A 15357-nucleotide genomic window follows, 5' to 3' on the forward strand; every position below is an offset into this window, starting at 1 on the left:
CACAGGGTCAGCTGTCAGGATGATAAATGGAAACTAATCCACCCCTCTTCTTCCTCTCATCCCTCTCTTCAGCCCACGCCCAGTCCAGCCAGCTCTTTACTTCTACCCTCCATCTCTTTATTCTCTATCTATCTATCTATCTTGTTTGTATTTTATGACGTGGGCTTAAAGACAAGTTTTAACAACATTTGAAGGGATTAAATGCAATTTCATTTATTAAACTGATTTGTTATCGCTATTCAATAATTTTTCATTGTAATGAAAACACTTGTGCTGCCCTGGCTTTGAACACAGCACAGCCCTTGCACTATACTTTCTTGGCTTGCACTGGCTTCTACATTTCATCAACTACTTCAAACAAGGGGTCAAAATAAATCAAGCAGATATGAGTTCTGACCAAGACAATCTGTACACAGAATATATTACCAATTATATCAGGGAGCAGTCACAGAAGGTTGAGACAAAGACACTTAGAGGTTCAATATCAAAAGATAGATTAAAGGGGAATGTATTTCAAAAGATATTCAAAAAATCTATTATGATAAAGGGACAAGTAAATGACAACTGAGACAGGATATAGGTTTGGCAGGTGAGCATGAGCAGAAACAGCGCATACACACATACACACATACACGTTAACAGCTCCCTCATAAAAATCTAAAGATTTTTTCACGTTGAAACATTAATCATTAAAATATCAAATTGTTTTATCAGCTTCATATTCAACTTGATGAGTCATACACTTTTCTTCAAATGTACTGTTGCATATGTGCACATTCATTCATTGAATGCATTTGGAAGTGATCCTTGCCAACAACATTCAGAGAGATGACTTTGTCTCCATTAAAGCTCTGACAATACATCATCCTATTATACTCTATTGTTTCTGGCTGCTGCAGCAACATTTATCATAATTGATCCAATGCTAATTCTTTGAGCGTGCGTCTGTGTCCTTGTGATCTCATACGATATGCTGTTTGTCGTGTCTGTCGTGTTTTTGATCCTCCAAGAATGCGCATTTTGTAGCTCTGTGAAGACTTCCTTTGTGCAAACAAAACTTTATATTCTTGTGTGTTTGTGAGTCAGAATCTTTACTTATGCTGGGGAGGTACAAGTGTTGGTGTATGGTGGAGAATTGCACCTTTAGTCACAGAGCAATCAACCAGCTGTCCTCTGTACAAACAAGCAGGAGACAGCGATCAATACGTATATCAAACACGTCCCCCAGTGGTGTGTGCGTATGCTTGAATTTGTGTCAAGAAAGCAAGAGAACTGGCAAAGGGGTGGAAAAGTGTAGGGTTTGGCTGTAATATATAACAAATTACAGCTAGGAGACTTACAATGTTCCATAGTTTGGGTTAGACATGGGATCTAATTCATCATAGTATATCCCAGTTTCCAAAGATTACAATGGATGTTTAAGTTTCTATGAGGTGAGCTTCCTTTTCATTTAACAACTGGATCAGAAAATATTTTCCAGTGAATAATGCTTTTTTTGTCCATCGTGAAAATTTTCAGTAGTAATTCAGTCGCCATTGCATCCTACACACAAATATTTGCGTGTTAGTAGAAGGAAAGTAAAAATAAGCAAGCACAAATGTGCTTGTCTGACCGTGCAAGACACATTTACATGATAAGTAGCAGCATTTAAGTAAGATGAAGCCCTCTTACATCTCCACGATGCCCTCTGGGAGGTTGGCTGGTATTTCAGCGAGGCCTTTACGACGACAGTCCACTATGTTGTTGTTACAGCTGCAGCTGGGTGGACACACTGCCACCTGAGGAGCACAAGTCCTCGGTTCTGTCTGTGCTGGACCTGTCGACAGCCAAAGACAAATACGAGATTACAGATACTTAAAAAACATTCGACAAAGATTAGCTTCTATTTCATTGAATATGTGATTGCTTTCACTAAATTCGGTGATCACGGTTTGGCTAATTTTTTTATTTCAAGATTCTTTATGATGTTTTTGTATATCTCATTAGACTTTCTCCCTGTGTGATGGCTGTTGTGTTGATTTTTATGCATGATCTTTTTGAAAACATACAATCTTTAGATATGAAACAAGAAGAAACTGATCAACTGGCCAAAACCAGCTCATAAAATATCACTAGATATGAGCAAGATGAGAAAAGATAAAACAAAAGAGGTTGAAACTGTAGGAATGGAGGCAAGAAAGAAAGAGGAAAGTGGAAAAGACGGGGAGGAAAAGTAACAGAACTAAAGGAAAATATGATAAATGGTCAAAATCCGAACGAAAGGACAATAAGAGCAAAGGACGTACTGAGAGACATATCCTTTGTTGACATTTTAAGTTAGAGGGGAATTAGGAGAGGTGGCCTGCTGTGAAACAAATGAACAAAAAAGACCCAAGGCTAACATAGAGGGATCTGCCTGACAGTCTATTAGCACAAAGGGCTGAATCAGAGCCCTATAAACATTGCCTGGACTGTCTGCAGCTGATAACACAACTGCTCTTATACTGGGATTTTAGCTGATTACAAGCTGTACGCGATGTAATTCTTTCAGAATTATCAATTTGGCACTAAGGTGTCTGGGGACTAAAACAATACAGCTTTGGTCTTGAGATGTATGACATTCTCTACGCTGTATGCCTCCCAATCAAAAAGTCAACTGACATAAGCACTACACTACACAATGCACCTAACTCAAATCTAATCTTTAAATTTCATCATTGACTGTTGTTGAAAAGTCAGTTTTGGGAAGGGAAAAAATATATATTTTACAGATCAACTTCTCTCTTAAAGTTCATGAATCATTGTGGTGTAGTTGTAATTGAGTAGTATAGTTGGTATTAATCTCCCACTCAAAACATTTAGCTTTAAGGAGCTCTATGTAAATACTATAATGTAATAGTTCAGTCACTGATCACCAGCTTGTCCTTGTAGGTTTCAACTTGTGTTTCTCTGTCTGCTGGCTGGCCAGGTCCTGCATAGTCTCATGTAAAAAAAAACATGTAAGCAGGCTTGGTGCATTTTTCACACTGATTAAGTATCCACTGCAGGTTCTAGTTGGAGTGACTTGCAGATTGTAGGGCTGTTCCAGAGAGCAGAACAAGGACTACTGTTGCACAGTTCAGTTCAAGATGTAAGAAGTAGAGTGCATTTATCGGATGTAAGACTTGCTTAAGAGGTAGATGAGTGACATTAAGGGACAGCTTAAACAGTGAACTGGACAGCTGAAACTGAATTCTCAAAATAAAATACTTACACCTGGCACCTTTAAACAGATATAATATGTGACACTAACAGCCTGCTAAGCAGACTTTTATAAAAGAATACCATCCTGAATGTAGAGATTTATCATCTGAGGTGATATTTGAGACAAATCTAATGTATGTGGGTTACTGTCAACTCACCATTGCAGACAAAATCCTTCTTCTGCACATCTGGGACATTGAGGCCCCTCATGTGGGCAGGGGCCATGCACTGGGTGAAGGGAGCCAAGCCCCGCCTGGCTCTGAGCCAATCAGAGAGCCAGGAAAGGTGACAGTCACAGTGGAGGTTGTTGGAGTGCAAACGCCTGAGGGGAGATGGAGAAAAAGATAAATATTGCTGAGACTTCACATTACGTTATCCACCTTAAATTCTAATTTGATTATTTCACATCAAATGTTTGACTTCTGAGAAAATTTCAAAGAAACCTTCTCAATAAAAGCACATCAAGTGCAAAGACATCAAATATGGTTAAGTTAATTTTTTCACACAGCTTACATGCTGGGGCATAATCATGAAGCTGATACTTGGGTGAAACAGACACACAAACAAAAACTATTATGTTTGAAGCGCTTATTTCCCAAAGGTCTATGATCCTATGACTCCCTTGACAGACAGAACAGCTAAACACAGCTTATTCAAGGGTTTGACTCTTCTCTGAAACTATTACTTTTTGGTTTAGTTTCAGCTTGGCCCCTCTAAATCACAAGGTTCTGAGTGTTGTATCAAAACATTGATTTTTTTTTTTTGCCTTTCAGTCAATGCTTGGATATGTTTAAGCGGAGAAAAGTATTTGGCTGGCCTCTGGAAACATCACGGTTGGATTTTAAGGACACTTTTTCATAACCCTGGACATTTTGGGACATTGCAATGCCAATGGGCCCTGAAAAAGCTACCTGTAATGAAGCGGGAGTGAAACAGAGTTCAATAAAGACAGTTTAAGGGTCAGTTCAAGGTTTTTAAGAAAGCACATTTTTTCAGCTAGCTTATACACACCATTTATGCAGCCATTTCACTTCACTCTGATACAGTAGAGATGATCAAAATGTCAACACAGAATTGAAATTGGACACTTTGAGTCTTATCTACTTATCTTTTCCGCTTTCCTTGTTGGTGGATGTAGTTCACAAAATGCACAACTTTCATGAGGACTATACAAACCAGTCTGAACAGATCTGAAGAATGATGACATTTCTGTCCAACAAACCCTTTACAGCTACAGTGAATTAAATAAATCATGAATTGGCAATGGTAAATCATCGAGTGAGACGTACAACTGTGAATTTTATATTATTGTGCCATTTCACGCTAATAGACTGTTTAATTTGAACTTGTAGCATTGGTTAAAGAGAATTGATCAGGATGAAATGCATCAGGTGCCGTTTCACAGAACTTAGACTCTACAGGCTGCACTGTATGCGAAGAGATGAGGAGGAGGAGGAGGAGGAGGTGGAGGAGGAGGAGGAAAAGGAGGAGAAGGGCAGTTGAACAGCAGAATGTCTTGTCAGCTTATTATATGCCAGCCGGGATATCTAGCCTTTCAGAGGACAGGCCTCCTTTTGTAATAAAGCAGAGGACAAATCCTGTTATGGAACAGAGATGGTCTCATTGATGCTAGCAGCGGGGGCAGTAGGATTTAATACCGCTCTCCCATTATAAATCCAGTTTATAGTCAAACCCCTGCCTGGAGATAGCCACGTCTTGGCCCACCCCCCTGCTTAGTCTTAATTACTGACAAGTAGGATTAAAACACAAGGGAGAATGGGAACAAGCAGGGGGTATAGAGAAAGTGCTGTGTTTGTGTGTGTAGACTGTATTTGTAAGTAAGCTTGATTGTGTCTGCTGCACTTATTGCTTGCGGGTGACTACAAGCATTGTGCATGGTGGTTCATTGAACGTCTGTGTGTGTCTGTCTTTGTGTGTCTTTATTATTAGTAGCTTCCCCAGAGAGTTACTGGGCACATCTTTAGTACAGTGAATTACACATACGCTGATATACAGACACAGTCAAGCAGCGAGAGCTCTAATCTTTTCATTGGTTCAAATTTCTGTGTGAAAGACACTGAGGTGATATCATTACTGCTAATAGAATACGTGGAAACGACAGGAAAAAAAGGAAAGAAAAGTGGGAGAACAGAAAAGAGGGAGATGCGTCAATAGAGACCAACTGTTAATCATATCAGAGACATCACCTAACATTTTATTGAATGAGTCATTTTATTAGAGCAGCAATTTTAGTTGTGATAGCTGAGAGCAGCAAGTAGGAAGAGACACAAAATGTAATGGCAAGAGGGAGGCAAGAAGGGTGAGGATGAAGATGGACAATGTCAGAGAGGAAGATTGACTAAGATCTGGACACTGGAAATAAAGGAAGTGGGAGAGAGGAGAAGAAGATAAATATAAAGGGTGGAAAGAAAAGGATGAAGGGAGGAGGACAAAGAAAGAAAAGGTAGGTAGGAAGGAGGAAGGAACTAAAAGAGCTGAATTGAAGCAGAAAAGCGAACACAATTGGAGAAATAGAGTAAGCCTAGACATTTTGAAGAACAATTAAAGGGGAGCACGTAATGAGGGACAGCAAAAAATAAAAAAAATAGACTTTATGGGAGATAATAGGAGACATTCTGTAGTAAAAGAGGGATGGGCAAAATATGAAATGTGATGCATAAACAGTGAGGAGGAGGATATGGGAGGAAGAAGAAAGGAGGAAATCAGAGGAGACAGTCACTCAGTGTTGACAGAAAACAATAGCAGACAAGGGTGTCTGATTAAAAGATATTGGATATTGGTAACTCTGCGCTCAATCTGCTAGCAACTGTGTAGCGATGCTGCGGTCTGAAATCCAATTTCAAAGAGCTGATTTCAAGCTGTATTGCCACTACAACTGCAGGAGTGTGGAGAAAAAATGGAAAGCCAGCTACTTGTGATTAAGTGTTGATGAACGTTGCTGGTCAAAAGTCAAACGACATAAATGGTTGTAAAAGATTAGTGGAATTCTGCAAAAGTTGCTTTTTTTCCCTTTAGTTGTGTTGTGTTCTTAATCCCTATTTCTGAACGTTAAGTAGAGCTATGTGACCACACAAGAGCCTCTTAAAAACAAAGATTTGGGGAGGAAATCCCATTCTATGGATGCTGGTTTGATGGAATTCAACCCTAGAGTGGCTAGGAGGAATGCAACCCATAGTCTTGCCTCTCAGATAGTCCCACGAGATTATGGGCTGAGACTCCCTTTAAATGTTGTGCCATCACCTTGGCAACTGTAAGATCTCTTTTATACAACTGAATAAAGAAAAAAAAACCACAAAAAGACATAAATCAAAGCTCTCTTCAAATCTATCTGAAGGGGTGATTTGGTTTGAGGTTCACGTTGTAGCACATGTGTGTGTGCTCACATCAGTAACATCAGTAGAGGGGGTTTCTTCTAATGAATCAAAGCAGATTGAACTAGAGAGCCTACACAGGCCTTTGTTGTGGCATGAATGAGGTTACCATTACTCAAGTGTGGATGCGTGCGTATGTGTGTGTGTGTGTTTGAAGGGGGTGTGAGTCTTTTAGTGTGTAATGGCCACATGATTATTCACAGTCATGAAACAATGGAAGAATTGGTCTCTTATTATGGCACGATTAGATGATGACATGCAGACCCTGCTGCTATGCGATGTGTGTGTTTATTTGTGTTTATGGTGCGTGTGTGTGGATGAATGAACATTGGTTCATTAGCTCTCTGTGCATACATGTTCATGTGCAACTGCAGACTCCATGTTTGTCTGCATCTACAGCATATGCTAATAGTTCTCAGTGTGTGTGTGTTATACTCACAGTGTCCGAAGCTTGGGCATGTGGTTGAAGCTGGACAACGGGATGAGGGTGATGTTGTTGTTGTTAAGGGTGCTGGATGGAGAGACAAAGAGAGGGGAAAAGAGATCAGAAAAACGGATAAAATAATACTTTGGAGCCATTTGTTAGTCTGATGATAAAAGTCTCACATTAATTTCTATACAAAAGCAGGTTCAAGGCCTTATCAATTTTATCTTTAGAAAGACGCAGCTGCTTGTCAAAGTCAAGAGTGGGAAGTAGTGGTCACAAAACATTTCAAAATTAAATAAAGCAACAAAAAAACAGCATTTTCAACTGAAGTTAATGTTCGGTATGAACACTACTAAGGAGTTTATTGAGGAGTCTATATCATTCTTTATGCTTATGTGGTGTTTCCTTGTCCATCAGTGAGTTGTACAGTGTAGGTTTAACATGCATGTACGGTAAAATGTCTATAAAGTCACAAAGCCAAAAGGAAACCAGACGCGTTTCTCTCCCACATAAGACGCTGCACCTGAACTGCATCAAATGCATCATTTGTGGTCGAGCACGTTCTTTCTAAACTTAATTACATCACCTTAAAGTGAACTGTGTACCATGTCAATCACCATATTAGTTTGGTGAAAAAGAATGAATCGTTGTCTGTACGCTCCCAGCTTAGATCAATAAGCTGATCAGCACACACAATCAGAGCACCAAAGGCTATTTGGGAGGTGGACCTTAAAGAGTCTGAAGCTATAACAGCTTTTCAGACAGAAGATGGTGAGAGGTGCTGCAGCAATGTCCGGAACACTGTGAGGAAAAACTACATTTTTAAAGCAAATTCTACCAGATTAAATACAAACATAATATGAGCTCTTATTCTCATTCTCTGTACATCTGTTTTGGATGAGACTTTAATTATAAAAAAAAATTTAGCTGAGTAATTGATTTCAAGAGCTTTTAGAATTGATCTAATCTGATAAATGATTTAATGACTTTTACACTGATAACACATTTTGTCCACCCCCAAAATATCATCTTTATGAATACATATTCAATTATTCTAGCAGAAATAATCAGGTGTTATTGTTGGTTTCTCTTTTCTACTGTTAAACCACAATTTGTACAGTTGCTTTTTACAAAAACAAAACTTATTATGGCAAAAGGACTAAACAAACATCTCAAGTTATATTTCAAATCAGACCAAAGGGGGACTGCATTTGTCACTCTATCCAGGTTACTGTTGTTATGCAGCCATCAGGTGGACTTTTGACCCATTATTCATTAATACACATACAAAAACATGAAGATACACTCCTTTGATCTGCACCTGCTCTTCAAAGTTAAGCCTTTTTCTGCTGTCTCTAACTATTAGCTTTCTCATAAACTACACTGTATCAGCAGGATTGACCTAAAGAAAAGGTTGACTTTCATCACTGTGCAACCACTAAGGAATACATACACATGCAATCCCAGTGAGTATGTAGAAGAAACACAATGCTTATTGATTCTCTGTTGTTTTCATGTGTAGACATGACGACAGAAATGAGAGCCGGGGAATAAAAATGCTGGAAAAACACCAAAGCCACTAACGTGGGGATATCATTGATGGACTCATACAAGCTGGTAACACTGCATACATTAAACATTCATGGGGCAGTGAGAATATAAGAACACATACAGTTTCCTCATTACCAAAACATGAAAAAAAACAAAGACTTACAATTCCCTTCATGTGTACATTAAATATGTGAAAATGTATTGTATCCTTTAAATGCATCGTATTCTGTCAGAAATTGCTGATATCCACCTAAAACAGAACAAAATAAATTGTTCCCGATGCAAGGAGAAACTGACCAATATGTTTAACAGTAGGAAAGTTCTTCTGGTAACATCTACAAACCAAAAACAAAAAAATAAAAGTTATAAATCTGTAAACTTTGGAGTGGAAAGGAAATGTTCCTTTTTTAAAATAGATCTTTGTATTACTTATTTTTTTATAATGCATATAAACAGAACAGAAAGTTCGAGATTTATCTGAGTAGAAAAACCACCTAATATATAAAAAATAATGACCTATCATTACAACTTGTGAGACTGTTCAAATGGCTTAAACTCAAATCTTCAGAGGGAAAAGGAAATACTGATAACATGAAACTAAAAGAGAGATCAATGTTACTTTGGAAATCCAAGGATTTCTGAAATGTATACAGCAATCTTAATTTCTTTGGTGACTTGATGAATCCAACATCCACACATGCCAGCATAGCCCTTTTTCTTCTTCATTTTTTCTCTTTGCAGATCATTAATTTTACTGGATAGAAAATAGGGCTAGTTTACTTTATATATTACCCGAAACCTTGTGTATTCAAAGAGTTATTGTTTCAGAAAGAATGAAGACTGAGCGGTTGTTTTTTTTTAAATGTAAAACCAGTTCATTTTTCATATTTGACAGTGTGTTTTTAATGCTTTCAGACAAGGACAAAGCCAGATTTCTCCTTGAGAAATGGACCTATTTCAAGATGAAAGGATTTTTCACAGCATCTGCAATATGTTTGTGCCTAAACATACAGTGTAACCGCAGAATGATTTCACCCACAAAAATCAAGGATGGTTTATTTTACAAACAGTATTGTCGTCACAACTTAAAATAGGTTCATTACTGGGGGTTTGCTGTGTTTTCACTAACACCCACTCAGCCCTTAAATAGACTGTTTTTGCTCACTCTGTTGATGTTACCGTTCTTTCTCTTTAATTTTGTCTCCTTCCGATTCTCTTTCTACATTCTCTTGCCTGCCAGTATAGCCTCAGTGGCCTTGGTAGAAGGATAAAGTTTCACACTCACTCTCTCAAACACACGCTCACATCAGCAGCGCTGCTATGGTCAGCCCTGTCAGGGGTGATTCCACCCAGTATATATAATTTAATTGTGGAATAACAATAATTTCCCTCTGCAATTTCCCTGTCAGTTATTCTCCCACTCATTCTGTTCAGACCCCCTCCACATTGCTCTGCCTTAATAAAGTAGTGACTGGACTGATTTTAGCCAAGGTAAACATTAAAAACACAATTTAGAGGTCCAGAACTATGTTTTATATTGTGGTTATTTTCTCCAGCTTATTTTACACGCCTCTGGCCATGTGTGCACTCTTTCAAATTGTGGATATTTGTCAAGTTAGTGAGACTCTAAAACTGCATTTTAGTAAAGAGAAGATTCTTTGTAGGAAGTTTGCTGTTTATTGCTAACAACATAGCAAGGACCCAGCAGGCCATTATGGAATCAGAGTTGAATAAACTGTTTATTTAACAACATTAAAATCTATTAGCTTCAAGGACAACCCCACAGTGCTGCACACCTGTGAGCATTTCATTTAGGGCTTTGGTTTTATGGTAAAAAGTATTTGATTGGTCAAGACGGAAAATCCCCACTGAGTTTGCACTGGCTTGCGACCATTGCAGATACGAACAAATCACACCACAAAAACACACAGTGCAAAGTGGAACATTAGCTGTGCAATCAAAGATTCATTTAAAAATGTTTTACAACTTACAGCATGTTACCTAGTAAGGAGAATGTTTTATAGTATTAGCTTTCGTGGTTGCAGCTGCTTCCAAAGTGATGTTATGATTGTAAAAGGAGAACTTTGGATTTTCACTGTTTCACTGTATTTATAGCTTTTTATGAAAAGCGATTGTAGTTGATGTTCTTTGCATAATAAAGCTGTGAAAGATAATCATTCATAGGTTAATTAACTTACAAAACGTAAAATGTGTGTGTAGCCTTTCAAGATGGGGTGTGATGTTTACACAACTTCCTCTAAAATGATAAATGTTGTTAATCTATTGTAATTGGTTTTAAGGCATGTGACTACAGACTCTTCGTTATTAATAAAGTGCCCCATGATCTACTGAAATAAATCTGAGGGTGGCGAAACGTATTTTGGATGATTAAATTTCTATCTTTTTCTCTTTTCCAGGACAAGAAAAAAAATTCAGAAGTTGGGATTTAGATAATTAGTGAGGAGAAGGAGTAACACTGGAGTAAAGTACAGCAGTAATTTTATCAAAAACAAAAAAGTTAGACCCAGACATGAGCTGATAGCCAAAGCTGAGTAAGCAAACGACAAGTTAGCGGAGGATGAGTGCTCATGTAGCATCCTGCCTTAATATACAAGTGCAATATGAATGGAATATAAGTGCTTAAAGTTAAACTAGTTAACTCAAAAAAACACTAAAAACACATTAGTGGATGCTAATCACGCTATTGCTACCTCTTAATTCTCATTACAGTATTTTTAAGCGAATAGTACACTGCAAAAAAACTGCATTCTCATAGATTCTCTAATTTATTTGACAGATTCTTCCTGAATTTTTTAAATGCACAAAATATCAATAAATCTATCAATATAGACTGTCATACGATATTTAATGTAATGTTAATCAGCATGAAAACCCTGCAACTATGAATATTTCATCAAATTTCTTTCTTTTATTTCTCTTTTCTTAGAGAATTGAGTTTTATCTCACATATAAAGCTTAAAATATGTTGGTAGGGGCAGGGACTTTAACTAAGGCCAGTTTCATGCTGGTTAGTACAAATACTGCTGGGCTTTGGTTTTGTTGAATGGGAACTTTGTTGTGGTTTAAGAGGTTTAAATGGCTGAAAACAGTGTTAAATTTAATTAACAATTGGCAACCATGACTGAGGCTTATGTGAGAAACAACGACACTCGGTCAGAGTGTGTGGGTAAGTGTTTGGCTAGTTCAGTGATTCACTGCATACCATGAGGACTGGAATTGAAGCAGCAACAGTGTTGATGTAAAAAGTGACTGAGAGCTGCTGTCAGTTTCTATTAAGTCTTTCTCTGTCAAAGTAGTGGTATGAGGAAATAAAGTGAGATGCAATAATATCATGATTTATAGTTAGAGTCCCCTTTTACAACAAGCTACTGGGGTTTTATATATTTAAAGTAATAACATTTTTTAGACTGGATATGAATATTTGATCATTTTTTTTAAACATATCTCAAAGTCATTTATCTATACCGATTAGGTCATTTAAATGTTCTGAATCAAAGTTAAAAACTAGACACTTTGTGGGTAATTTTTCATTATTTTCTGTTAGTTTTCTGGTGTTTCAGAAGCTGGAATCTTCTACTTTTTCTTTTACATAATTTCTTTTTAAGTTGATTTGAGTTGTTTGTTTCTTTTGCTGAACATAAGTTGATTGACAGTAGAAAGATATCAATATTCAACAATAAAGTGCCGATTGATTCAAATTAATAGGAGCTGCATCTATTGTGCAAAGTTATTACATTTTTAAAGGAACATTTTCCTACTTCCCTTTTTAAATGGGGCATATTGTGCTTAAAGCATAGCTTCACTATTAGTCTGTTTTCATTCCTGCATCTTAGTAATAAAGTAAACTAATAAAATCAGATTTAGTTTTTAGCAGCTGCCCTTGTAGACTAATTATTGTAGAAAATGCTATTAGAAAGAAACAGCTTTGTTTTGGCAGTCAAGGTGAAAGAGAGTTCAAGGACTGTTCTTATGCTGGTTTTTGCCACACACTATGCTTCCATTACAGAATGCCTATTCAGCTTTCTTTTTTTCATTTTAATTTAAGACAGGCTGCAGTGACCTCTGCAGTGGTATTACAAGATAGATCCAGGATTCCTGAATGAGAGTGCATGTGCGTGTGTCTGATTGCAAACGTACACATGTTTGTATTTGCTCCTTTTACGTGTATATTCTTGAGTCAGCAGGTACATGCCTGTGTATGTGTGTGCTTTAGATGCAGTGAACACAGTTGCGATAAAAATGCCTCTGGAGTCAGTGATGGAGGAGACTCTTTAGAGGCAGCCCACCACCGAGGCGCTATCAGTACTGTTTAGGCTTGTGTGTAGGTGGGGGGCAGAGAAAGAGGCTGATGTTATCACATGTGTCTTTGCCGCAGCCAACACCCAGAGGTCAAAGCCTTACTCGTCCATCTTTCCTCCATCATGCACACATGCTCTAACACACAACATGTCAACACAGAACATAACTTACATGGTAAACCAAAATTCCAAACTAGTCAAAGACTACAAGGTTGTATTTTTATTATACTGCATTATATCAAACTATGACACATAACACATTCCTCTGATCATTCAGTTGTTGTGAAAGATTGAGGTAACACTTTTTCAACAAAAGATATTCTCCTTTGTGTATTACTTGTTGTAGTACTTATAAATATGACTCTATAAGACAGTTCTTATTTGGAAAGCAGATATTGAATTCTCACAAAACCCCTGTGACCATCATGTTCAAAGGCATAGCCTCATTTCTGTGTCTCTGAGTGTTCTGTAATGTCTGTCCTACATTAGAACGGTTTGACATGCTGACCATAAGATCAGAGTTCTGACTAACATGTTAATAACATCTGTATTAACATCTGGTTTGAGCATTTCGGACAACACCAAATGTGAAAAAAACTTGGGAATTTAAGATATGAATCTATGAAATCACTAGCAAACCTGAACAGGTTTGAATATTTGTTTTGTAGTTTCTTCACTGTCATATTGATGAGTCTGCACTGCAAGTGTGAGAATCTTTATATGTATTAAAGTCAATTAGTCTCAATTATGCTCTATCAGCCTTAAAAGGACACAGATCGATACACTGGCAGACTGTCTGAATTACTACACCCACTAAAATACAACACAACATTACAACTTTATGACTGTGACTACAACCAATATTGACTTTATGCTCAGTACGATTAGTCTCTCTTGTAATAACTAACATTAGTTTTAGTCTGTGAAAAGGAGTAGAGTGAAAGGAGAGGAGGGATGACTGAATTACCAAACATGATCTGAAACTTATCATGAAAGTGTTTTCCACCAGTGTATTAGGCATCTGAATTTACTGCTCTTCCCTTTAACATCCAAATATCTGAAGATAATGCCTCAGCATTTCTCCTGCACGAGGAGTCACAAGGCAGAAGCAGAATCATTTTGACAACTGGAGGATAAACTCACAGCAAGTGCAAAAACACCATCATTTACATTTTCTGGAATGACCCTGGAATATTAGGCTTGACTTTTTCATTCATTGATGTTTCATTTTTGATGAAAGTCTTTGGCAAACACCTGCTGGTGCACTTGAGCTTACATTGCTTCAAAAGCTGAAATCAATACTCAATTGTAAGAAAGTGGAAGCACAAAAGTGATTTTGTTACCTTTCTTATGGCCCTGTCACACTGTTGCGTATGAGTTGCGTATGAAAATTAATAATATAATTTTCATACGCATGAAAAGTCCTTGAAAATAAAGAATGACTAGCGTATGAGTAGCATATGAACTGCGCATGCCCAGCGTACATTTCAACGCGCCTATATCAGCAGCCTTTCCACATTGCTCCATTATTGCAGTAGACGACGCGCTATCAACATCTCTCGAGACATTCATCTCGATCATGCCTCCCAAGAAGCAATCGTAGTTTGCCCGGGCCCTGGGCCGAGGAAAAGGCAAAAAAACACAAGAATCATTCTCACCCAAACCTGCTGAAATGCCTGATGCACCTGCGGCTGATGAGTTACATGCTTCTGAGCGATCAAGATCCCCAACTCCTCCTCCTGACCGCTCCCGTGAATCGTCAGATGCCGGAGATGGAGGCGGCAGACGGGCGGAGGCTATAAATACGCTAGCTGTACGGTACACCTTCATGCCAACATATGGCAATTTATGTCCAGCGTTCTCGACCTATCAGTAACGTACCTATATCATACCTCTAGCGTATTCAGCGTATGCCTAGCGTATGCTTAGCGTATTAACCATACGCACAAAAGTTTTGAGCATGTTCAAAAATTTATTTCTGCCTCACCGTATGCCAACGTATGCCAACGTATGCCAGCGTGCTTGAAACGTATACAACCTATGCCTAACGTTCCCCTGGCGTATGTCAGCGTATACCAGCGTATGAGTGATAATTTTCATACGCAACTCATATGCTTCTCTCATACGCAACAGTGTGACAGGGCCTTTACAAGTGCATTGTTGATACTCCTGATCAAAATGCTCTAATAACTGTATCATCTTCCAGCAGTCGTTGATGTGATAAAATCAAGATTTCAGAGGCATTTTTTTTATTTGGGTTTCATGAAATTTGGGCTATTCGTCCTCAAGTCACAATCCATCTTAATGAAGGAGCTGCAATGATCCTCTTACATCCATGTCTCGGACAGATTGTCAGATGTCTTTATCGTTTTCAATTGATCTAAATTATCTGAAATCCTTACATTTAATGATCAATCTAATTATTCTGGTTCAAGTTCTGGTCCCT

At 38.0% G+C, this 15357-nt stretch overlaps 1 protein-coding gene across 2 annotated transcripts in view; it reads right to left on the reverse strand.

Moving 5' to 3' along the window:
• Positions 1–15357, reverse strand: part of slit3 (slit homolog 3 (Drosophila)) — a 256161-nt gene that overhangs the window by 65833 nt on the left and 174971 nt on the right. For both annotated transcript variants that reach the window (XM_075481822.1, XM_075481823.1), the window contains 3 exons: positions 7054–7125; positions 3381–3544; positions 1672–1816 (listed from right to left, as the gene is read on the reverse strand). In XM_075481822.1, coding sequence (XP_075337937.1) covers positions 1672–1816; positions 3381–3544; positions 7054–7125 — 381 coding nt within the window. The remainder of the gene's footprint in view (positions 1–1671; positions 1817–3380; positions 3545–7053; positions 7126–15357) is intronic.

The sequence above is a fragment of the Odontesthes bonariensis genome, chromosome 13 (genome assembly GCF_027942865.1).
Source record: "Odontesthes bonariensis isolate fOdoBon6 chromosome 13, fOdoBon6.hap1, whole genome shotgun sequence".
NCBI lineage: Eukaryota > Metazoa > Chordata > Actinopteri > Atheriniformes > Atherinopsidae > Odontesthes > Odontesthes bonariensis.